Source organism: Ochotona princeps, chromosome 5 (genome assembly GCF_030435755.1).
Source record: "Ochotona princeps isolate mOchPri1 chromosome 5, mOchPri1.hap1, whole genome shotgun sequence".
NCBI classification, from domain to species: Eukaryota; Metazoa; Chordata; class Mammalia; order Lagomorpha; family Ochotonidae; genus Ochotona; species Ochotona princeps.
The window spans coordinates 24,797,193-24,824,144 of NC_080836.1; the positions used below are offsets into that span (position 1 = coordinate 24,797,193).

Sequence of the window (26,952 nt, forward strand, 5' to 3'; positions counted from 1 at the left end):
TTAACATCAGTCTACTCTCTCTTTGCCTAGAATCTGAAAACATAAGACCTGTGGAATCATGAAACATTCCATTTTTTAGATGAATATCCTCCCCACTGGACAAGATGTTCTGGCATGGTCAACTTAATTAATGTTGAAGATACGTTATTTTTCTTTATCATCAATAAAAGAAGAAAAAGAATAAGTATTTCATCAGGTACTAACAGAATTAGCACATGTATGTGACAAATGTTTATTTACTGAATAAGGGAAAATGTAGCATCCTACAGCCTTTAAAAAAGGACTGCGTAATGCTGTATTAAGATATAATGTAGAAAGTTTCTTTTATTAAGTCACATCTTCCCATAATAACAATCCACACTGAACTTAATTCAAGTAAATGACAATTCCTATTCTTTTGTGTGTGTGTGTGTGTGTGTGAGAGAGAGAGAGAGAGAGAGACAGAGAGAGAGAGAGAGAGAGAGAGAGAGAGAGAGAGAGAGAGAGGGAGAGGGAGAACTCAGAGGAATTCACATGTGGGTGAGAGAACTCTGTATAATTTCATTACTAACAATATTGAAATGTTGTTATCTGCACAGAAATAATGAAAGGTATTCATGCGGTATTCGCAAAGTTCAAAGTAGAGGTTTCAATGTTAAGCAAACTTGTTCCTAGAACTCAGGTTCCAAATCCAGTCACAACTTGGATGCTTTTGAGCTTCAGGCAAGTTATGTATCCTCTCTGTGCCTCATTTTCCTTATACAGTAGGGATAATACAGTGGTTATATAAGGAAATCATGGGAAAGTACATAACATATATCCTGGTCCTTATGATTAATATCTAATGAAGGTTAGGAACTGTCATTATAGCAATTGTTGGTTGAACTGAATAATCTATCCCAAAATAGTGACAATACCCCAAAAGGAATAGGTGGAGGACTGAAAAACATAGAAATAACACAACCAACAAATTATTCAGAGTTAATAAGTTACTGTTCTACTTTGCTTTGGTAAACAAAAATTCAAGAGAACCAAGTATCCAGTAATGCAAACCGTGCTGCACACACCTCCCATGATTGCTGTGGTAAATGATGATGAATGCAGTTTGAAGCTTTGTGAATTACTGCAAAGACCACTAACACAAAGGGTAAACACAAGTTTTAAAATGCTGTGATAGGCCATACCGCTTCCATGCTCCAAAGACATGATTGCAGGAAGGGCACTGTTATATAAATAACCTCAAGATACATTTTTATTGCCAGGAATCTTATGTGGAGCCCTTAAGTGCTGCCTCATAACAATGGAATTTTATATCAGCTGTAGGTTTCTCATTTTACATCCCAAGAAAGTTAGATGAGTGTAGTGAGTGTGGGGTTTAGCTAATGCAATTAGCACAGACCTGACAAATGCACCTGAAGTCTCAAGTTAGTTTGAACAAAGAAATTTTTCTCAGTCAACTACTAGTTAACACACTTTTTATGTTCAACACTTGGTACTTGTGCCAACGAGCCCAAACTAATAAACGGTTGGAAAATTGATTGCATATACCAAGCACCTCTTCACTTCCATATCACTGTTGACATTTTTCAAAGTAAAATAAAATGAATTAAAGCAAGTATACATCCCTTTCTCTGCAGTGTTAAGGAAAATTTAACAGAAATAAAATACTGTACTTTAGAAGTATTATTTCTGAAACCAACACCAAATAAATGACCACAGTAATTTAATCAGACAGATGCTTTGTTTTCCCTTAATCACCATCTTTTAAAATAAAATAATAAATTGATACATATATTTAATAAAAATGGATAATAGAATAATATGAAAGCAATTTCGTTTTGTTTGTATTTAGTACATGCTATTATCAAGTACACTGTGCTATAAGGTCAATCACGCTACGTTTTTGATCTGCCTTCCATAAACAGTATTGGCTTATACTAACAAGCACTTGCTATTTCATCTTACCCTTCCACGCTTTTTGTAAATAGTTCATCTAAGTTTGCTCTGCCTGCAGAGATGAAATCTTGTGATGTGAGACATCAGAAAGGAGGACTGTATTCAAACAAGTTTCACTATGGCCACTCAGACCATGTTACAAATGCAACAGATGTGGTCTATCATTACAAACACTCACCACAGTTGGCTTCGTCTGAGGCGTCTGCACAGTCTGGATCCTCATCACAGACCCACAGCTTGGAGATGCAATGCTTGGTAGTTTTACATTGGAAATAGTCTGGAGAACAGCTGTTTTCAGCTTAAGAGGAAAACATCTATTAAAAATTGGCTTTGGAGAAGAATAGAAATTTACAGAAATGTTATTACACAGATGAAGACAGTGTATTGAAAACGCATTCTTTTTTTAATAGGGCTCTCCATCTGAGGATGTTAAACTTTTATTTACCTATGATATACGTTCACATCCTTAGTAGTACAAATAAATAAGACAAACATTTCTGTGATTACACCTGGATGAACACTAGTTTTTTTTTGAACTCTTAAACAGGTAACAGGCATATAGTCTCAGAAATGAAGAATTCAGATTCTTTCAGAGTGTTTTGGAACATAAGTTAAAAATGCATATTAGGCATTTTTATATACTGTAAGAAGGTTGAAACAAGAATCATTAAATGAATGAGAAAATAAACAAAAAAGTTTATCAAAATCTCCAGGACTTATATTGAGTTTTTGAGGTAAGTGGTGAGCATCAGATTCTGATTGTAAAACACATCACAATGCGAGTGAGTTTCATGGATGAGCTTCTAGAAGGGCTAACCATAAGTAACTGGTACTGACTTCATTCTGAATGGACCATCTCAATCAAATTGCTGGAAGACTGCACATTATCTCTTGATAAAAGTTGTAAAGAAATAAAATAAAACTTCAACAAGTCAGAGTACTGACAGCAGACAATACTGTCCCACTGATCCTGGAACAAACTGGAGTGCCTTCTATTTAATAACAATTAGAGTTTGGGGGGGATGCAAATACAAAGACAAACAGAATAAATGTTTTCTCTGATATTCTATCAAAGTAGTAGTGTGCTAGATATACTAGCTGAAAAATAACCCTTTAAGCTTATTTTCCAAGATTTTGTGTTTCACCTTACAGGCTCAACAAATATTTTAAGGAAGCTAAAACAATTGTGTTAGTATAAGGGAGTTGAATGTAAGTGCTTAGGTAATCGATAGAAATAAATTACCTACATCATATTCTAGTAGGTATAAAATAAGAAATTTGTGGAAAAGCAATTAATTACAATATTTATACCTCTCTTAAGTAGGATGTGTGTGAATACTGTCCATTGAGAGAGTGAATGTTTGCCATAGTTGCCACATACTTTTGGAAGAAAAATCACCCTTAATGTTCTCTATTTTTTTGTGTGTGATTTTTCCTTAGATAATCTGTCATAATGGTCATCTAATTATAATGACTCAGTCGTGATCATTCCTGTTTTATTTTTCTAACTGTATGAACTTCTGGTGATGATTTTCAGCCCAATTTCAGTTGGGAGGCAAAAGCATGAAAAAAGTAGGACATGTTGCGGTGACTTACGACAGTCTCTTTCGTCTTCCTCGTCACCACAGTCATCTTGTCCATTACATCTGAGATTTACGGGGATACATTTTTGGTTCTTGGTACACTTGAACTGGCCTGACAGGCAGATATGCGTATCTAAAAGATGCAATGAGTAATAATATTAAAAAAAAATGGGTTTGAGATCTATGTTTGAATTTAAGTCTGTCTGCCCTTAATAACAAGGCCACGCTCCTGAGGAGTGTAATCACCTACCACAGTTGAGCTCATCCGAATTGTCTCCACAGTCATTCTCTCCATCACAGATGAAAGCAGGCAGCGCACAGAGTCCTGTCCCACACTGAAACCGGCCTGGCTGACATTTAAACTCAGCTGGGAAGAAACACAGAGCTGTTTTGCAATGGCAGTCTCAGTGCATCACTTCCCAAACAGGGCATTACTGACAGCCATTATATGATGACATCATTTTATGAAACGTTTCCTAGAGCACAATGTGAATGTCTGACATTTAATGTGAACGTGCTATAGCTGTTAGATTCAGATGTGAATCTGCACTGTGAACAACCAAGATGACCTCCGGATTATATTTCAAAAGTAACCATAAGGTAAAGAATTAACTGCACTAGTAGAAAATACATATTTTTAAAAAACATAGAATCATTTCTATTTCAATGACACTGCATTGTCAGGTTAAGTTGCAGAATAAAATTTAGTGTAACAAAAATTGCTATTTCAATGTCATTTTTAAAAGTATCATTCTCCTGATCACTTTACGGTCTTTCATGTTGTATGATGTGCGTGATGCATCTTCAGTCTTCCTATGTCTAACTGTAACTATTTATTAATTTGAAAGGCAGATGAACAGAGGGAGCCCAGGAATACACACAGAGATATCTTACATGTTCTCGTTCCTTCCCAAACAGGCCACAGTGAACAAGGCTGGGCCAGAACAGACTGGGGAGCCTGAAACTCCACCAGGGACTGCCCAACCTGCTGCTTTTCCAGATACATCAACATGAGCTGGCTTGGTAGTGAGCAGCAGTAACTCAAGCCAGCACACTGATACAGCCTGCCCATGCTGCCCATACAACTCTGCAAGCCAGCCCTCTGATACAGCCTGCCCATGCTGCCAGGGGAGCATTGTTCTCCCACAGTGCTAACTCCTTTATCTCTCTGAATCATATTTACTGATAGGAATTTCTATAACCTTTTACATAATAGGGAAATTTCTTTTAAATGGTATGCTATTTTAATCAATAATCCCAAATGATGAGACATTTTCTTTTCTGTATTCCTTGAACTTAATACAAAGAAGTAATAATGATAAAGTAGAAATTATTGAAGACCTCATTATCAGTAATCAGCATAGATGCCTTCACACACAGCTATTAATTTAATCTCATCATAACCTTCTGAATAGGATCATGTTACAAATGAGGAAATCAAGTTGCATGAATATTAATAGCTCACCCAAAATGTAACATTTTTTGCTGAGACATTGGGAATTCAAATCTACATCTGACTGTGGTATCCTCCAATAACTTATGTTGATTCCAATAAAACGCTTTGTTTTAACAAATGTTCCTAATGTATATTATCCCTCTCTGATTTTTAGTTTAATAATATGTTCTTTATTAAATTAAATACACAGATGAATCAAACAGTAACAAATGACATTTTAAACTTTCGTTAGGAAACAGATGATGTTCCTGTAATTACATGATTGATTAATATTTAAATGTTCTTTTAGAAAGAACACACCGTATATTTTACCTTCATAAAAGGGAGTTTCAAAAATGTTGACCCATATAGTGCTGATAAGTAATATTTGTTAATCTAGTAAGCATTTTAAATTGTAGTGTTCTTAATTTTCTTGTACCTTTAGCATGTGCATTTCCAATTTCTTCTTGTTTAATGCATCACAACCCTTAATAATCCTCTTCTTCCAAAACAACCATCCCTTAAACAACTGCGACTATTAAAGGGATGCCTCGGGATAACTTGAAAGCCAATCTGACATTTCTATTTGTTTCAAGAATGACCTTTGGTATCTTAGAGCATCACACAAAGCACAATTGCAGATTCATATGTCAAACAATTCTTGATATTCTAGATGAATCACTCTTAACCCTATTTACATGACAACTGTAGGTGAGTATTTATAGATTGGGCCCAGATGAATTTATGGGTGCTTTTAGCAATCATTATTTTCTGCGAATGTTGATGATGCAGCAACACAGGATGAAATCTGAACACTTTGTACTCATTTGTTTTAAAAAGATTTATTAATTTTTATTGGAAAGCCAGATTTACAGAGAAAAGGAGAGACAGAGAGAAAGATCTTCCGTCTGTTGATTTACTCTAAAAGTGGCCACAATGCCCAGAGCTGAGCCAAACTGAAGCAAGTAGCCAGGAGCTTCTTCCTGGTCTCCCACATGGGTGCAGGGTCCCAAGGCTTTGGGCTGACCTCCACTGCTTTCCCAGGCCACAAGCAGGGAGCTGGATGGGAAGTGGAGCTGCCGGGATTAGAACCGGCACCCATATGGGATCCCGGCACATGCAAGGCAAGGACTTTAGCCACTAGGTTACTGTGCTGGGCCCTGCACTCATTTTTTACCTCAACGTGGAACTCAATTTGAAGTATCATGTTTACTGTTACTCAAAGATGTTAGTCATCAAGAATAAACAAAGTTACTTGCTGAAGGGCGGGAAGGCCTACTATAAAATGCATGGGTTGGAGTTATGGCATAACATTTTAATCAGTATTGGCATCCCATATCAGAATGCCAGTTTGCATCCAGCTATTTTTATTCTGATATAGTGTCACATTAACCCACTTAACGGGGTTGTAGAAGATGCGCCATATATTCTTGGCCTCTTATGCATATGGGAAAACTAAGGGTGTTTTCGTTTGTTTGTTTTAGGGGGGAGCAGAGATTCTTGGTTTCAGTCAGGTCTAGACCTGGATGTTGTGGTTACTTGGAGAGTGGATGAAAGATTTCTCTCTCTTTTGTCATTCTGCATTAAAAAAAAAAAAATTTAAATGAAGACACTCTTGGGTCAGACTTTTGGCACAGTATGCAAAATGCAACCTTACCTATTTTCATCTCTTCACAGTGTCCCAAAAAGATAACCACTACCCTTTCTCTTTTCTCTGCCTCTGTCTTTCAATAAATAAATAAGCATTAAAACTAACTAAGGAAAATTTGAATGCAACTGGTCTGGGCAAAGATATTTTGGATACATTTCCCAAATAGACAAAAAGAAACAAGGGAGAAGGTATACAACTAAAAATTTCTGCATCAAAAGAAATAACAGAATAAAGAGAGTAGCTATAAAATGGAAAAACATTCACAAAATAGGCTAACAATGATTTAATGTCCCAAATATACAAAAAATTCTCATCACCAGTGGGAAAAAAACTAGAATGCATTTTACGGAGTATAAAATAGACATTTTATATGTCTGATAATCTCTATAATAGTATATAAATTTATCACTATTTCGAGAGACATTGCTCCAAAAGAATCCATATAATGTCCAACTGCTACAGGAAAGAATATTCAACATTACTAAGCATCACAGGATGTAAATTTAAATAGCAATGAAATATTGTCTCACACATGTTACAATGCATGTTATGAAAATGATGAATGAAAAATCTTGGAATATAGAGAAAAAGCCTTGTACACTACTAATAGGTACTGAAAATGACAGAACCTTTACGAGCAGCTGTATGCAGCTCCTAAAAAAACCAAAAAACTGGAAGTAGAATAATCAAGCAATCCCACAGTTTCACTTCTAATATAAAGATGTATACATATGTGTGAAATCTGTATATTAGAAAGTTGTCTGCATTTCCATATTTCCTAACACATTGTTCATAACAGCTAAGAAATTAAATCAATCTATTTTCCAGTAATTTGTGAATAGAAAAATAAAACTTTTTATTTATGTGCAAAATAAAATATTAACCATTTTAACTTGTTACAATAAGGATTAATTTAGGCACCTTTCTGTCACGGAAAAATATCCAGGTATAGAAAGGCAAATGCAGTGAGATCTCACTTATATGAGGAATATAAAAAGTTAAACTCAGAAACATATGATGAAATTATGAGTACATGTGACTATTCATTACACTAAATCTATAGTTTATTTTCCAAGCCACCATACTGCCACAAGGGAGTTTCAGTGAAGATTCAAAGTAGTATTCAGGATATGTGAATATTTTAAATGGAAGAGTGTTTCAGGGCTAATGACCTATGGCATAGGTCACAAAAAGAAGCTGTATAGCCTTTATTTCTTCTGTCATACAAAAACTACTTGGTTGACAGAAAAGGGTAACTTTATTTTAATAAGCAAATCTCACTGAAGCCAGAAAAATAATTTGGGCTGCTTGATTTTCACTTTAATTTAGTAACTAAAAAGAATTTTCTTGGAATAAGAGAATAAGACTACACATTCTGACATAGGTTGTTCTCTCTATATTTTCTATCATAGTGAAAACACAAATTATATTTAAAAATAGCTAGGAGGAGTGAATTTTTGAAAACCATATATTGGAGAACGACACCTTTTAAAACCACTTCTTCCTCACTGAATTTATCACATATTGCTTTCCAACATGAAAGTGAATCAGGTGAAAACATTTCAAATGTGTACTAGACTTGATACTGATCACACAGCTGGAAAGTATATAACTATCTAGAGACACTAACTTTTAAACAGCCTTATAATTAGGTGCTGGAAAATAGCTAACTTTCACTAAAATTGGACATTCCTTTCAGTGCAAAAACTAAGGACCTTGTACTAAACTGCCAACGCCAAATCCAGGCAACCATTTACTGGGACGTTGAGGGAATTATCATGATTGACTAGAAGTGTCTTCGGCTTGACAGGACAGTATTGGAATGACCTGTGGAATGAACTATAAAAGGCTCTCAAGAAAAAATGTGCTGATGATTCGTTACAACCAAAATTACCAAAGATCGTTACTACCCATTCATGTGCCTACAAAAAAAAGTGAGTAAACCACCCTGTCCATGTTCAGATATGAAGACGTAAGTACAGTCACTGTAGAACATTTGTCAAGAACATAGGACACTAACAACAACAAAAACCTAATGATTTGTACCAGAAAAACGTGTCTTGGAATTTTCAACATTTTAATAGTGACAGAAAATTTATATTTGTATATATTCTTGATTTCAGTCTTTTAGTACCATTCTGAAAACTTCCCCATTCTTGCTTCCAGTTTTATGACAAATAAATTCAAAATCATGCAAATACTAATTTATTGATTACTAAATTAAGCGAGGTAGTTATAACCATGTAATTAAATTTGAAAAAGGCAAAAAACATTGACACTAATTGTTAAGGTGTCACTCTGTCATTCAATATCAAAAAATACAATGATTTTTGTTGTCCTTTTAAAGGCTGATATATGAAAGTTTTCTATTTAAATTTGGGGAGAGTCTTAGACGGCAACACTTTATATATATAACTACATTCTTCCATGTCTTGGATGCTAGAAGCTTTACAATCTAAATGCCACCATTGGCTGATATACTCACGACAATCATCTGGTTCATCAGATCCATCACCGCAGTCATCCACAGTGTCACATTTCCACCAGAATGGGATGCACTTATCAGTTTTACAACGGAACTTAAAAAAAAAAAAGACAGAAAAGTAAAAGAACTGAAGAACCCATTGCATGTAATCGTTCTTGGATATTTAAAAACTCACCAGGACTTTTAATATTTTTTGCCTTAAATGTGAGTAATGAAGTCCTTAAAGGATTCCTTGATAGCAAATAAAGTATAATAAGCATTGGAAATTTTCTGCCAGAAAAGCACATTATTCAGGATAACCTCTGGACATTTTCTGTGCACAAAGACCAGACCACTGATTTACATGGTGTGTAAGAGTTACTAGTACACTACAATAACAGAAGGTCAGTAAGAATTGCAGACTCCACATATGAAAAAGCCTAAAATGCACTATCTCTTTACAGAAGAAGTTTACCAAACACAATATAGCCAAACAGCATAAGGAATATCAGGAAGGGATGCCAAGTGGAATTAATTTTGTTAATAATCTGAAGCATTCTTGTCATCTATATTTTTTCCTAATTTCCTCAACATTGCCAATGCTGATTTCACCTGTAATGTGTATTGGCTGCACATGAATTTTAAGACAGTTGAGAATAGTACAGTTCTTTTTGGTTTTTAGAATATCTAATAAACACACACTATCCATTAGGACAATTAAGGCAAATTGTGATTTTTCGAGAATATGTAAAAATATGCCACAATAAGTATTCTTCTTTATTTTACAATTTAAAATCAGAGAATAAGACTGTTGAAATAAAACCTATTGATATTATATAAAATCCTGTTGAAATTATGCTTTGATTATCTTCTATTTGTTTTATTATTCTTTCCATTTAAAGCAGCAGATTATATAGTCACACAGCACAGGTAACAATTACATTATCACAAGGATATAATTTTTAGGGACCCCTATCTGTTTAATATTAACCACAGAATAGAAGATTAACTTTGGGTATATTAGTTGGATTTTTTTTTTTTTGCATTTCAACACTAGCTTTAGTATATTTAACACAGAGATGAGTTTTTATTGTATAACAACTTTAAGAAATTATTGGTACATTGTATTTTTTAAGCAAGATGATCTGAAGCAAAATCCATCTGATCAGAACATGGGATTTCTGCTCCTAACACCTGACTACTTGGTACACAGTAACCAGAAAAGTCCAGTTTCCTCATGAGTGATCTCTGACCACAAGCTCACTCCCTTTCAACAGCATTTACACAAACTACAGAAAACCACACTCTCCTTACAGAAAGCACATTCATCAGAAGCGAATACCAGAAAAAAATCCCCTTAAATTATTAAAAACTAACAAGTTATAAAGTTTAGTCAATAACTCTTGAAACTACAAAATCACTTTTTTCTCTATTTAAGGAGAAAATCAGTGAAAACTTTACATCTCGGGCTTGGCAGCGTAGCCTAGTGGCTAAGTTCCTCGCCTTGATCCCATATGGCCGCTGGTTCTAATCCTGGCAGCTCCACTTCCTCTCTATCTCTCCTACTCTCAGTATATCTGACTTTGTAATAATAAAAAAAAAATCTTTAATAAATAAATTGAATTGTTTACCTTTAAAAAAAAAAAAAAAAAAAAAAAAAAAGAAAACTTTACATCTCAATATTCAACTGGAACTGAAAACATTGCTTACTAAAAGCTATTCATTTACCTTTTGAATTATTTATTGTATCTTGTATATGAGTGATGAATAGCAAGTTGGCATTTATATCAGTACCTTACAAAAGAATAGATTGTGATAGTAAAACTATACCCTAAGTTCAGTTATCTTCAATGAAAATGGATTACCGATATAAAATCCTAGCTCTCTAAAATACATTTACATTACTCAAACAAAATCCAAAATCCATTGTTAGCTTAATTTGATCCTCAGTGCACATCATGTGATTGACTTAGGGTAGATTTGCAATTCCTATTTCTACATATTGGCATGACTTTTCATCTAGCAGCAATAGGGGAGGGAAGAAGACACCAGGAATTCATTAGGAGTTCTGATTGTTTAACTGATTTTCTCATATTTGCTCAGTCTGTATTCATGTCTGTTTTGGTTTTCCATAAATTATCAGAGAGAAAAAAATTACCTTTTTAGAGAGTGATTGTCTAGGGAAAACAGGCTAACTCTGAAAGCAATTGCCCTGAACATTAAATATTTCCAGTCATAACAGCACATCAAAGCACATTAGTAAGAGGGTTTCAGGTCTCGTGAGTATCTTCAAAATCTTTCCATTCACGATTGGAAAAAGACCTAATCCATGTTTTAAAATTCACCAAATACGTCTGATTTAAATGAATACCAACTGTTGGAATTGTATGTGGAATGATGATTTCAGTTTCCATTTCATTTTAATAAGAACATAAAAGAAATTTCAGTTGAGAAAAGGCCAGAATGAGAGCCAAATATCCTTTGCTGTTCTCATGGTAATCAACACTTTATTCTCCAAAGAAAATCTCTTCTGTTTCTTTCCTGTGCTTCATTTTTTTCATATTTAAATTCAGTAACTTAAAAATATTAATGCTAACCATAAATACAAAACATTCTTCATGGCAAATGTTCTGCAAGACTAATATCTTCATAAAATAAATTATAGACTCTAATTACCACCCATAAAATAAAGCTATAAACTGCATGCCTACTGATATAAATGTACAGCTAAAATAAAAAATTCTCTAATTGGGGAACTTCAGGTGAAACCAGGAGAAAGCTCACTTAAAAGATAAAGACCCTTAAAATACATTTTTTTCTAATTAATATGATTTTAAATTTTGAAATGATTAGTGTTACAAGAATTTGACTGATGGCCAAGCACGATAGCCTAGTGGCTAAATTCTTGCCTTGCATGTTCCAAGATCCCATATGGGTTCCAATTCATGTTGCGGCTGCTCTAGTTCCCATCCAGCTCCCTCCTTGTGGCCTGGGAAAACAGAGGATGGCCTAAAGTCTTGGGACCCTGCACTTGCATGGGAGACTAGGAAGAAGCTCCTGGCTCCTAGCTTCATATTGGCTCAGCTCTGGCCATTGGAGCCACTTGGAGAGTGAACCAAAAGAGAGATAATCTTTGTGTCTATCCTTTTCTCTCTAAATTTGATTTTCCAATAAAATAAATATTTTTAATTTGATTTTTTAAATCAGAGACTTAGATACTACTTTTACTTCTAACTGAGTCCTTATGTATGGTATGTATTTTGTTCCCTAAAAATTAATACTATTTGGAAGACATGTTATGTTTAGTAATCATGAGATAGTAACAAGCTGAAATTAATCCACAATAGTAAAATAAAATGTAAATTATTTTGTCAAAATCCTTAATTTGGTACGATTCAGAATTACCTGGAATATGTTTTACTTAATTTTCTGTTTCACTGAAAACTGTCTTTATCAACTAATTTTTAAGCAAGAAATGTCTAAATGTCTGCCAGATAAGTTTTTTCACATTAGATTAGAAAAGCATCAGAGATAAATTGGTGCCATAAACCAGAATATTTACATGGGTAAACACTGATGAGTTAAGTTAGCTGTAAATCATTCACATTTTTTTTCTTGAAAATCAAAGCAATTAAGTTACACTTTTTGTTTCTAGAAAGTACAGCTGAATACTGAGATAGCAGATGCTATTCAAATTTTGAAAGCAATGAAATCAAGTCCAAGCAAATACCATTAAGCAAAAACACTTCTGGGATAGTTTCACTGGAATTAATCAATTTTGGAAAAAAAAATCTTATTAGGAAAATACTGATTATATTCCAAAAAAATAAATCCAGAGAATTATTCTTCCAATTCATCTTTCCTGTATCCTTATCTCTGAAGTGTGTGAGAAGTTAGAAATGGTGATATAGAACAGACAACCTAGGAATATTTCTTGGTTTGTTTGAACTGTAGAAGTTTGCTAAAGCTTGAATGTCAATCATTATCCTTCCCAAGCTGTTTAAAGTCACTGATACATCTCTTACTCTTTTTACTCTCTATGACTATCCATAGTGTGTACACGATGACCCTTCAATACTACACTAAATAAAACAGTGATGTTTCAAAAATATTGTATACCCATGTACACATGTAAGCTTTTTGTAACAATGTGTCAATGTGTTCAATGAGGTAATTCCCAGGTCTCTACTCACCTGACTGGCTGTGCAATTGGATAAGCAAGTCCTGTTATCGGCAGCAAGATAGAAGTTGGTGGGACATGCACAGGTATGTGTCTTCCCAGGGGCTACAAGGCACAAATGACTGCAACCACCATTGTTGATCATGCAGAGCTGTTTAGAGACTGCAGATAAGAAAAACAACAGTAAAACAGAATAATCAAGACAGACATTAAAAACTAGAATTGGAGATAAGATCTTTCAGCTTCAAAACATAATTTTGAACCAATCTTTTAATCAAATGCTCCTCAAGACAATAAATATGTTATTTTGTTACAAATATGCCACGAACTAGCCAATGACGTTAATTTTACAATTAAATTATCCTAAGGATACTTTACACAAAAAAGGAACTGTGGACAAAATATCCATCAGAAAATAAAGAGTAGTACTTTGGATTTAGACATATGTATGTTCATAACTATAAATGTAAAATAAAACAATGGAATAATGACCCATGAACAATAGTGTTGTGACTTCTTTCTAGGTCAGGTAATGTTTTTAGTCAAATGATCAAACCTTTATTTTACAAGGCCTGATAGTGTTTCTACCAGAACTAATCTGAAACAGATTTGCAATATTTGTCAGTTTTATAAACCTGTAGTTACTTAAATAACCTTTGTCTAACATTGCATAAACTAGGGAATCTTAGAATATTTTGAAAATAATCATTTCAAATTTGTAGTCTTCACTTCTCTGACTATATTATTGTCATTTCAGCTTACCATGATTTAATCATCAATAAATCCTGTGCTATCATTGAGCTGCTAATCATATCCCTAAATTGCATTATTTGATGTCAAATGAATTTGTTCCACAAAAACGATGCAACAATATAAAATTGGCAATCTTTTTAAAAAAACAAAATTGCACTTAACCTTGAAAGAATAAAGATGAAATGTTACTGAAAGATGTTGATGCCTTTATGGAAATCATGGAAAGAATAATTACCATCGGGTTGTCTATAAGAATGATACACCTGGATATCTGTGATGGCATGCCATGAGTTAATCAGTGAGAGTCTGTCTGCTCCAGAGGTTTTATGGGCACGGCTGAGTGACTTGGTTTTCCCATCAGTCCAGTAGATGTAGTCTTCAAACAATGTTAGTGCAATCACCCCTTGAATATCTTGATTAGGGACTGTAATAGGAGATGGTAAGATTAATGTTCAGTCTTGGAAGACTGCCAGTTAAAATATTCAATACTACATGGGCTGACAGATACAACTGCTACAGAACTTCATGTGAATAATTGCTGTGACAACCTGTCAGGCTGGCAAGGTTTTTTATTACCAGTTAAGAGAATACAGGGTTGAATGCAGAAGTTCGTTTTGCTCAGATTTAACTTAGTTCACACACTGAGAAGATCAGGGTGATCCTGACCACCACTGGAGAATGAAAGGCGGCTTATCAGAAACAAATATCAACAGACATTGAAAAATTCACAACTACAAGCTATTTACATATCTCAACTTTAAGGGCCATTGCTCATTTGCTCATTATTCTCTTGCTCATTTATAATAATTATATATTCAGGACGACTTGTGTCTACTACCAGGAAATGGACTATGAAGCTACCATAAACCATTTGAGCCACTGAGATTTTGTGAGAATTTTCACTTGTAAGTTTAAATGCGATAGGTTAAAGGTTAAAGGTGAAAGGATAGTCAATGTGGTAGATTAGCAGTATATTATGCAGACTTATCAGTCATAAAACTATTTAATTGAAATATATTGTTTCATAAATTACTTCATGATAAGAGTAGGGTTAAATTTAGAGTAGAATGAATATTAAAAATGTGAATCTTTCATTCAAGAGATTCCAGTGTCCTATCAGAAAAATAAAACACCGGGCCCGGCGGCGTGGCCTAGCGGCTAAAGTCCTCGCCTTGAACGCCCCGGGATCCCATATGGGCGCCGGTTCTAATCCCGGCAGCTCCACTTCCCATCCAGCTCCCTGCTTGTGGCCTGGGAAAGCAGTTGAGGACGGCCCAATGCATTGGGACCCTGCACCCGCGTGGGAGACCCGGAAGAGGTTCCTGGTTCCTGGCATCGGATCGGCACAGCACTGGCCCGTTGCGGCTCACTTGGGGAGTGAATCATTGGATGGAAGATCTTCCTCTCTGTCTCTCCTCCTCTGTGTATATCTGACTTTGTAATAAAAATAAATCTTTAAAAAAAAAAATAAAACACCATTCCTATTTAGTGGTTTCAGGGTACTAAGCAATGACAGAGATTTCTTTGTGATTCTAGTTTCTCAAAAACATTGAGAAAAATGTAAAATTTAATTTCAAAAAACCTTTACATATATTTCCACACATTGATTTTTTTCTGATCACATTTTAAAAAGTTCTCAGGAAAAAGTTGATCAACAAAAAATGTACCATAACACTTGTTGTATGAATTTTTTATATTAGCTAGATTTTCATTATTGATCTTTAACATTTTATATGTTGCATGTTAAATAGTAACCAAAAAATGATGACAATGTCAAATATGATTGATACTTGCGTAGCAATTTGAAGCTTACTTACAAAATGCTAGGTAATATTAAACTATCAATTAAAAAGACATTTAAATCTACTGATTTGCTGTTTTATTAAGATGAACCAAAGTTATCAGAAAATTCATAGGACAATGACCAGTAGAAATAACAAAAAAAAAAGAGAGAAAATTCAAGCTAGGCATGTATTACGTAGTATACTACAATTGGTAATATGGGTTCTAATCAGAAATCCATCTCAAACACTATGCATGTGAAGGATGTGTAAATCAAAAAAACTCATAAAATGAAAATTTAGATGCTTAGAATTTTGATGTCAAAATCTTTATGTGTACATAGCTTAAATATCTGTGTAGTCTCATGAGTCTTATCACTAAAATGAAAAATGGCACTGGAAGAAGAAAGAACACAAAGGCACATTATGATCGTCACACTATGTGAGCTATTGATACAATCTAATCTTTTCTCATCCCTACAGCTGTACAAATTCATTACAGCAAGACAAATGCGCAACTTCTTAGCAATTGGGCAAATCTTGCTAATTAAGAATCTTTCATCTTATTTATGCATTGTGAAAATTTTGAGCTCAAAAATCTTCATAAAATGTTGACTGTCTCAGAAACAGGCAATTCACATTTCTTCAAATGCAAGGCAATTAAGTCAGCCAACAGTCATTCAGAAATTCAATCATTGCTTAAAAATCTCAATCCACAAGTTCGTTGATTTTTTGTGAACATGTGAAAATATTGTAATATTTGCCTATTAACATTTCAGAAATAATGCAGCCATTTAACTCTGCAGCATTAACAATGTCACTTAAGGGTTTCAGAACTGAGTTAATGGTTCTCAGTGAGTGGGAGAGACAATGTCTCCCTCCAACACAAAGAGCGGTCAGGTGCAGTGGACAGTTCGGAGACTAAGAAGCTGTGCCTGGGCTGTCCACTTCACACATCTGAGTCACATTTACTATTCCTAACAGCAATATTGTGCAGCTGGAAAAGTTACTTTATAGATACAGCAATTCCACCAGAAAAAGCTGAAGTAATTTCACAACCAAAGTGTGAGAAACTATAGGAATGAAGATGCTGGTCTATTCCAACTGGCTATCGAGTTCTCAGCCACCTGACCATCCGAGCCTTGCTTTCAGGGCAGGTAGTTGCATATGTGAGGTTTTTAAGCAGTGAGGTTGTTTTTTGTTTTTATTTTTTGTTTTTAAAATAAATGCCATCTAAGTTTACTACATTATGTGATTTCAATTGCCTTGTTTATTTTCCAGCAACCAGACCATTTTAGTACTTGACAAGTTCTTAGGAAGTGGACACCTATGAGCAGTTTTTTTTTCTTTCAAATGTTACAAAAAGCAAATGAGGATCAGAAAAGTGAAATCTAAATTCAGCAGGATGAGACACAGATGAATTTCAAAGCACGTAGGAAGTTCAGATTAAGCAAATAAAATAGTTCTTTAGTCCAAAATGACCATCTGTTTGAGTCAAGCCCTTGTGTGATATTGTCAGTAAAGAATGGGGCAGTCATTACTTCTTGTATGCATTCACTCTGGACCCGCTCACTGGCAAATGTTCTTATTTCCAAAACAACATCGAACACAACCTCAGGAGAATATGTTCTAGAGAAAAAACAATGATGGAAGAATATGTTCTAGAAAAACACACATGTATGAACTACTTTGTGTTAATAGGATCAAACCATAGCCCATACATCTAACATTACACTGGCTGCATCAATCTGATCTTCTATGAAATAGTGCAACCAATTTTTTTTATCAATGAAAATCATGCCAAATCAAATAAATCAAAACAACTGGGAAATCTTAATGGATTTGGGAAATTCAACTCATATTAATATGCTTCATTTCCTGGCTAAGATTTAAATTCTTGCAGAATTTATTGCCTGTTTAATAATAAGTGAAAATGTAATATATTAACTGCTAACTAAAATATGCATAAGCATTGTGTTTATTTTTCTATTAATATATTAAGAGTCTAACTAAAATTGAGATAATATGATAAGAGCTTGTATTTTTTAAAGAAATTTCTCTTATTCTAAATGAGGAAATGAATTGTTCATTTCTTGTCTATGCATATGTATGTATCATGTATTTGTGTAAGATATATGGCATATGTACACAGAAAAGCAACAAGAAAGATGTATTGATATTTAATATGTCCCAAGTAGAGTTGACAAAATATAGTCCTGAAATGTAATGCTTATGAGAAGATTATTGAACAAACAAATAAGAGACAAATTCCACTAGTTGCCCTATATAGGACAAACATGTTTAATTAAGAGACATACAAAAACTAAATGTAAAAAATCTTTCATCTATCTGAATTCATAGACACACCTCCCCCAACAACAACAAAAAAACCCAAACAGATTGACTGTGGTTTGAAGCGTAAAAGATGCTTATTATATATGTGAAGTATGGTGAAAGCCGCTTGTTGTAGTTAGGTCTCTGTTCCTGTAACAGCATTATTTATTGTACTGCTTCTAGCATCATGCACTAGGTGCCTAATTTTTATTTCATAGACTGTATATTCCAGAAAAAAAATTGACCAATCATTCCTTTGCTGAGCGTTTTTCCCCCTCCTAGACAATTGGATGCTATACTGCGAAGTCTCAGTGATTATGGGAAACAGAAAAAGTAGAAATTCAGGCATTCTTGCTCGAATTGTTGCCTCCCAGCTAGATAAATCCTATCACAATTCTCCTGATCATTTATCTCTTTGGATACCACTTGTCATCCTGAATAAGTATAATTCTGGAAAATATCTAATTTCAAATGTCTGATTGTTCTTGCTAAAATAATGAAGAATAAATGCACCAGAGCAGTTATAATTTTTGGTTTGTTTTGTTTCTTACATTTAGAAATATTTTACTCTGTTTAATGAAATAGTTCCATAGGCTGCTTGTGCCCTTCCCCAAGGTCCTTCCCCAACCTCATTGATTTCCCTTCTACTTTTACAATGGATCTTCTTCAAGAACAGTCACAAGCCCATCATGCTGTTATTGAAGTGTTTCCCAACAGTGTAGGCATGGGTATTGTCAGAGAGTCCATCATCTTACTGTTAGGATGTATTCAATTGAAAATATTAAATCTTAACAAAACAGGCAAGAGTGAGGGGTGGCACTTTGATGCAGTAGGTTAAGTGGCTGCCTACAGTGCTGGTTGGCATCCCATTTCAGTGCTGGTGCAAGTCCCTTGCCCAGGCCTGGCAGGTTTCTCTCTCTCTTTCTCTCTCTCTCCCTCACACACACACACACTCTCTCTCTCTGTCTCTCTAACTCTGCCATTCAACTAATAATAAGAAGAAAAAAATTTAAAGAAACATTTCATACTTGCTGTTAAGGAAGGATCTGGCATGAGGACACTAGCGGATCGTACATGGTTTGGTACTGTTACTCAGTACTTGGAAACTGAGCTAATATTGATTCGGTGTTTCTTTTCTTATTTGTTCTCCAAGATGTATGTTATAGACCAAATACAATTTTAAAATACTAGTTTTTTTTAATTACTCTCTGCAATTGGTTATTTTTAACTGACTAGAATAATACTGCAAATTCTATAACTAGTTTTATAAAGGAATCAAGGTAAGAGAGGAAATTAAGTTTAGCATAGATTTATTTGAATTACAAAGAGTTTTATATTATTTGGAAGAAATACATATTCAGTAACCAATCAAGATCAGTTTGCCCTTAACCCTACAACCATATTTGGAAGAATGATCTTCTACAACTGTAAACTTGCCAGTCATTAAAACTCACTGTCTTTTGCCATTCATATACATTACTATTTCGTTTTTTTGTTAGTCAAAGTAGAGTCTCACATCTTTTCACATTAGAAATAGCCCCAATTTATTCTAAGTTTTTAAACTCTGTCTTTCTTATCCATTAGACTTCCTGCAATAAACACAAAATACTCTGGGATGGCACTGTGGCACTGCTTGCTAAGCCATCACTTGCAAAGATGGCATTCCATGTGAGCATCGTTTCCTGCCTCAGCTGTTATGCTTTCTTTCTTCAAATATTTATTTATTTATTTTATTGGAAAGCAGATATACTGGGAGAAAGACACAGACAAAGATCTTCTGCCTGTTGATTCAGTCCCCAAGTAGCTGCAAGGGCCAGAGTTAAGCCCATCTGAAGCCAGGAACTTCCTCTAGATCTGCCACATGGCCACAGGGTCTCAAGGGTTTTGGCTGTCCTCCACTGCATTCCCAGACCACAAGCATGGAGCTGGATGGGAAGTAGTGCAGCCTGGACACAAACTGGCACTCATATGGGATTTTGGTGCATATAAGGCAAGGATCCAGCTACTAGGTCATAGTGCCTGGCCCAGCTGTTCTAATTCTAATTCTGCTCCCTCCTAATGTATCTTTGAAAACTATGGAAGATGGCCCAGGGACCTGCATTAATGTCAGAGATCCAATTGAGTCTCCTGTCCACGGCTATGGTCTGGCTCAGCCAGGGGCATTTTTGCCACAACGGGAATGAACCAGTGGATGAAACATTTTTATCTGTCTATAATTGTATTTCCCTCTCTGTATAATGCTAATTTCTCTAACAAATACATACATCTTTTAAAATATAAGAGAAAACACTTTTAAATAACAATTATAAGATAGCATAATATAAGAGATCTAGACAGAAATCTAGACATAGCTAAGACGTCCTAGATACGTTATCAAAATGCAATAAAAATATAGCTAAAGGAAAGAAAAAGTCATCCAAAAAGAGAAATGGGCACTGGAAGAGATGATTTTGGCCATAGCTAAATGAACATGGCTAGATGGTTGGCTATGAATGGAAAGAAGAATACATATGTCAACTTTCTCCCCTGCAACCCAATCATGCCATGGCAATATATTCTGTGGAGTAAATCCAACCTGTGGCCAGAATATAAAAGTGTTTTAAGGACAATTTCTCCAGAAATCAACTTTCGCCATTTGCCTCAGGGAAAAGAGAAAAAAAATAAATGTGACCTAACAGGTTTAACAATGAAAACTATAAATAACTGATGGAAGAATTTGAAGTGGACTCAAGTAAATGAATAGGAATTCCAGATTATGAACTGTAAAAAATCAATATCATTAAAATGCACAATATACTCAAAACAATTTACAGATTCAATGCATTCCCTATCAAAGTATAAATGATGGGTTGAACGGAACAACAACAAAAGGAAACTTACATAACAAGAGATCCGAAATAATCGAACAGATGCTGAGCAAAACAGCAACAACGAAAAGGCAGAGATATTTATACTAACTTCACAATACCAGACTTCAAGACATAATATAGGGAAAATGAAATCTCAACAGTGCAGTAATGGCAGGAAAATAAACATGCAGATTAGTTTTTCAGAATAGAAATATCAGAAATTAACCTGCACATCTACAGCAAAATGATTTTTTATAGGTGCCCTTAAAACAATCTTGGGTAAAGAGATTGTATCTTCAACAAATGGTCCTAGGAGAAATAGAACATATATGTGTATTGAAATATGGAATAGATTCCTAACTTACAACTTATATAAACATAAACTCTAATTGGACCAAGCACCTAAATTGATGATTTGATATTTTCAAATTACTAGATAGCAACTTTGGAAGAATTTTTCAAGAATCAGGCATGGGCAAAGACTTCTTGGAAAAGACACCAGAGGTACTGGCAAATTAAAGCAAAATAAACAAATTACAATTCTTCTGTGCTGCAAGTGAAATCTTCAACAAAGAGGCCGCCAATAGAATATGAGAAAAAATGTTACAGTTAATAAAAGGGCACTATACATGATGCATAAAGAGCTCCAGAAATTCAAGAACAGCCAAACAAACATCCCAGTTAAGGAATGGGCAAAAGACATATATGGGCAATTTTGAAAGGATAAAATATACTGGCCAACAGAAACATGAATAAAATGCTCAGGAGACATGAGGGAAATGCAAATATCCTATTAGGTTTCAGATCACTCAAATTAGAATACCTATCACTCAAAGTTGAAAAAAAAATGCTGACATGAGTATTATGAAAAAGGTACACTAATCCATGGACAGTGGGAACATAAAGGAGTTCAACAATAATGGAAAACAATATTGAGATTCCTCAGAGACCTGAAAATAGATCTACCAAATGACACAGCTAATAACTCCAGAGAATTTACACAAAGAAAATGAAATCAACATACAAGCTGGCTATTTGTATGCTTGTGTTCACTGGAGCTCTATTCACAATAGCTAAGCTATGGAACCAATCCAGATGCTGATAAAAAAATGATTAGAAAGAAAGAAATATGGTATACACTATGGAATCATCAGCCATAAAAAGAAGGGCATCCTATTGTGGGCGATCTCCTCAGGACCCTGCCCTGCTCAGTCTGGTGGGCGTGGCCTAAAGCTTACTCCCCCATGGACTGAGGCAGAGCTTTTAGGCCTACACGGTGGAGTGTGATCTCCAACATGGCTAGAAGGTCAAGGGGAGTACCTATGGAACATGACCTCTGACATAACCAGAAGATCTAGGGAAACAGGCGTGTCATACAGCCAATTACAGTGTCTTTGGTGGGCGTGGGGTCTGCCAGAAGGCTCCGTTCTGCCTTCCCCTTCCTTACCCATTAAAGTCTGGAACCTGTGCACAATGAAGTGGACATTCCTCACCAGCTTGTCTCCAGTGCTTCTTTTGGCCAAAGAATACTGTGGTCTCACCCTTGGTGAACATGGGGCCTGCTGGCAGTTCTGAATCGCGAGATTCTATATTTTGCCATACAATGGATACAGCTAGGTATGATTACTAAGCTCAGTGAAATAAGCCAGTCTCAAAAAGACAAATATTAGATGTTTTCTCTGATATATGCCAGATGATTTAGGAAACAGAAAGTTTAGGAAAAATGAACACTCTGGAATATGATTGTGTTTTTAACTGTTTACACTGCATTAGAAATGTGGTCTTGTAGTCTTTTTAGTTGTTCAATATCATTATTAGTGGCAAATTAAGACTATGAATATAGTGGTTTAAATTGTGTCTGTGAAATATGGTTGAAGAGAAGGGAGGAGGAAGAGATATTTGATGGGATCAGAGATGTGGGGGAAATGCGTTTGTCCTTTTGGAATGCTGCATATGGAACCCACAAATCTGTTCTCTTTACATTCAAAAATAGCTAAAAAGTAAATGTATTTGTAAAGTACAGTAATTAAAACAGCATGATATTGATAAAAAAATGGATACATAGATTGATGGATAATAGAGACCTCAGAAATAAACCCTTTGTACCCAACTGATCTTTGACAAAGTGTTAAGAACATGCACTGAGGGCCCAGCCTAGTAGCCTAGTGGCTAAAATCCTAGCCTTGAGCATGCCAGAATCTCATATGGGCTCTAGTTCTAATCCTGGCATCCCCACTTCCCATCCAGCTCCCTGCTTGTGACCTGGGTAAGCAGTGGAGGATGGCCCAAAGTGTTAGGACCCTGCAACTGCGTGGGAGACCCAGAAGAGGCTCCGGGCTTCAGGTTTCGAATCGACACAACTTTGGCCATTGCAGGTGCTTGGGGAATGAATCAACAGATGGAAAATCTTTCTCTCTTTCTCTCCTCCTCTCTGTATATCTAACTTTCCAACAAAAATAAAATAAATCTTCAAAAATGAGTATGACTGGTTAAAAGGATAGCATTTTCAATAAATATACTAGGCAAATTAAATATCTCCATAGAGAATAGGAAACTACATGTTTTTCTCTCATAATATTCTAAATGACCACAAGATAAGTTACAGATCTCGGGCCCGGCACGATGGCGTAGTGGTTAAGGTCCTCGCCTTGCATGCGCCGGGATCCCATGTGGGCGCTGGTTTGTATTCCGGCAGCTCCACTTCCCATCCAGCTCCTTGCCTGTAGCCTGGGAAAGCAGTTGAGGACGGCCCAAAGGTTTGGGACCCTGCACCCGCGTGGGAGACCCGGAAGAGGTTCCAGGTTCCTGGCTTCGGAGTGGCGCAGCACCAGCCGTTGCAGCTCACTTGGAGAGTGAATCATCTCCTCTCTATATATCTGCCGTTCCAATTAAAAAAAAAAAGATTTATTTTAAAAGATAAGTTACAGATCTCAAACTGATACTGAGAAATTTAGGACTGGACAATAACTTCATGAGAACATAGCAGGACATGGGAAGGGACAGGGGTTTCCTATATACAAGTGCAGAAGCCCAGGAAACAGACAAGCCATTGACAAATAAGATTTAACCAGATTAAAGAACTTGGAGAGGAATGATACAATAGAGCAAGCAACCTACATAATGAGCAAACAATATCCACAAGCTGTATTTCTTACAAGGAGTTAACCACAGTATTCAATGGACTCAAACACCTCAACAATAAAATAAAAGCACAAATAATTTTCAATGGGTAGCTGATATATGCAGGCTTTGTTTAAGGGGGGACATACAAATGGTCAACAGATACATAAAAAATGTGAATTATTTCTGCTCACAGATGTGTACGCATATCAAATCAACAACAGAATCCCACATCTCTCAGACTGACATTTTACTTTTTAAAATCAAGTGTAGATAAGAATATGGGAAAAAAGTATCTTTTTATATGTTGAGAGGCAGCAAATTACATGATCCATTTAAAAAAATTGCATGACCCAGCAACACCATGTTTGATATTTATTAACAGGAACTGAAATCACTTTGTAAAACAAAAATCTACACTGTTGTGTTTTTTGCAATTCTACTCACATTAGTCAAAAATAAATAAACCTAAGCTTATGGGCACTGACAAGTGGATAAAGAACATGAGATAGATATAGACAAGGGACTGCTACTCAGCCATGAAAAGTATGAAATCCAGTCAGTCACAACAACATAAGTAGAACCTGAAGTCACCATGGCAAACTGAACAACTCCAGCAAAAAAGCAAAAGCATTTCCCTATCATATTCACATACAGAGCCTTAAAAAGTGGCGGATCTATCTCGATTGGAGGCAAGGGAAGAAAGAGGAATAGAAGGAACGAACAAAGGCTGATTGACAGGTATGAAGTTACAATTAGATAAGAAGAAATCTGGGGGGATTCTTTACAAAATAGGGTGATTACAGATAATATAGTGTGCATTTCTCTATTGGACAGAACCTACATGATAGGATTCCTGTAGATAACGACGCTGCTCTTCAGTCTTTGACATAAAGCAACATTACTTCATTTGGTATGGGTCTGTGCCTATTGTTTCAGAGCTGCTCAGATATTTTGGAGACACAAGCCTTCAGAGGCCCTTGGAAGCGTATTTTCTAGGAGTAACTATGAGTAATATCCTGCCCTGTGGGTGCTGGGTCTGTAAGCTCCAGTGATGGCAGTCCGTTTGAGCCCAGGTTGCCAGACATGAGTCCTTGGGTGGGCCTGCAAGGTGGGTGTCAGCTCCGTGAGCCCCGTGGGTGGGGGTCTGGTGGGGCCCAGGTTGACTGGCTTTTGATTCTTGGTCTAACCATGAGAACTGGTCCTCCTCAGTAGAAAAGACCGAGTAGTGGATGGCTAGCCCAGATCCACATGGAGGATATGTCAGTCCATTGATGCCTGTGGAATCATCTGTACCATCCCAGAGGAAGAAGGACAGAACAAATTGGACCACTACCTCAGCCAAAAATTACAGCAAATATCTGGACGAACCCAGACTCTGAGGTCGCTATGTCAGCCAATGAACATTGAAAGGGTTCCCTCTCCTTGGATCGCTGAGATTGACATGTCAGATCTATAGAAACCATTTGGGTAGAACCCTCAGAGTGTGTGCCATATTGTGACCCTGTGTTGATACTGGTGGCCATCCACCATCGCTGGGTACCTCCCAAAACAGGAAGGAGAAATAGAACATATGGTAACAATGATCAATCCTACTTTTCCCTAACCCTTGATCCATCCTACTCTGATCAACTATGTTAACATCATCTAAAATCTAAAAAATGAAAATAGACAAAAAAATAACCAAAAAGAAGTTTCTTCTATACACATATGCAACAGGAATATAACTTCTAGTAACCCTAATGAAAGCTGGGAACTTTAAAACATTCTCTAGCATTGGGACAGATATCAAGTATTGTCAACAGCATGAATTTAGTGTCCTTTCTTACAGTTATGCAAATATAAATATGCCTCTAGAACAAAAATTGAGGAGAATGCAACATATTATTGTCTTTTTCAAGTGTGCCTAGGTAGACCCAGTTAAACAGTAGAGGTAAGTGTGGGAATTGACAGAACCATCTCCCTGGCTCTAGTTCTAACTTCTGTCAAATACTTAAGGAATGGCAGAATATTAGTGGATAATTACGAGTCTATTTTATGGATAAGAATACTGAATGCAAATGTGGTAAAAGTAACCTGTTAAATGAGAGAATAAACAGTCCTGACATATATCTGCTGGTCCCTAATGTATATCCTTCACTATCTCACATTTGATATGGAAGCTTTTTATTTTTTTAAATGACTATATAATTAGGATAATATCTAAAATCCACCTGTTTAAAAAAAGGTGAGAAAACATGTGACACAAAAATTAATCTATTTAAACATATATGCAATTTAAGCAGCATGTCCTATTCAAGGGACACAAAAAAGGCATAATTAAAAATATAAGACTTTTTTGTAACAACAGTTAATTGCAATTTATTTTACTGGTTGGGAACACTTCTGTAGTAACTTAGTCACATTTTGCTCTCTTCCATTAATTTTTACTGTTTCATAAACAACAGTATATCAGAACCAATAGTATAAAATAGGGGGCCCGGCGGCGTGGCCTAGCTGCTAAAGTCCTTGCCTTGAACGCACCGGGATCCCATATGGGAGCCGGTTCTTATCCCGGCAGCTCCACTTCCCATCCAGCTCCCTGCTTGTGGCCTGGGAAGGCAGTTGAGGACGGCCCAAAGCTTTGGGACCCTGCACCCGCGTGGGAGACCAGGAAGAGGTTCCAGGTTCCCGGCTTCGGATCGGAACAGCACCAGCCGTTGCGGCTCACTTGGGGAGTGGATCATCGGACAGAAGATCTTCCTGTCTCTCCTCCTCTCTGTATATCTGACTTTTTAGTAAAATAAATCTTTAAAAAAAATAGCCTGTGAAATCTGCTATCTGTAGTGGGCTGTGAATGACAGGGATTTTTTTTTATCCTGATAGTA

General features: G+C 35.8%; 1 protein-coding gene across 1 annotated transcript in view; it reads right to left on the minus strand.

Moving 5' to 3' along the window:
* LRP1B (LDL receptor related protein 1B) overlaps positions 1 to 26,952 on the minus strand; it is a 1,366,825-nt gene that overhangs the window by 181,155 nt on the left and 1,158,718 nt on the right. The window contains exons 63-68 of the mRNA XM_058664204.1: positions 14,237 to 14,425; positions 13,262 to 13,410; positions 9,090 to 9,183; positions 3,769 to 3,885; positions 3,532 to 3,651; positions 2,114 to 2,233 (exon numbers count right to left, since the gene is read on the minus strand). Of these exons, the coding sequence (XP_058520187.1) occupies positions 2,114 to 2,233; positions 3,532 to 3,651; positions 3,769 to 3,885; positions 9,090 to 9,183; positions 13,262 to 13,410; positions 14,237 to 14,425 (789 nt within the window). The remainder of the gene's footprint in view (positions 1 to 2,113; positions 2,234 to 3,531; positions 3,652 to 3,768; positions 3,886 to 9,089; positions 9,184 to 13,261; positions 13,411 to 14,236; positions 14,426 to 26,952) is intronic.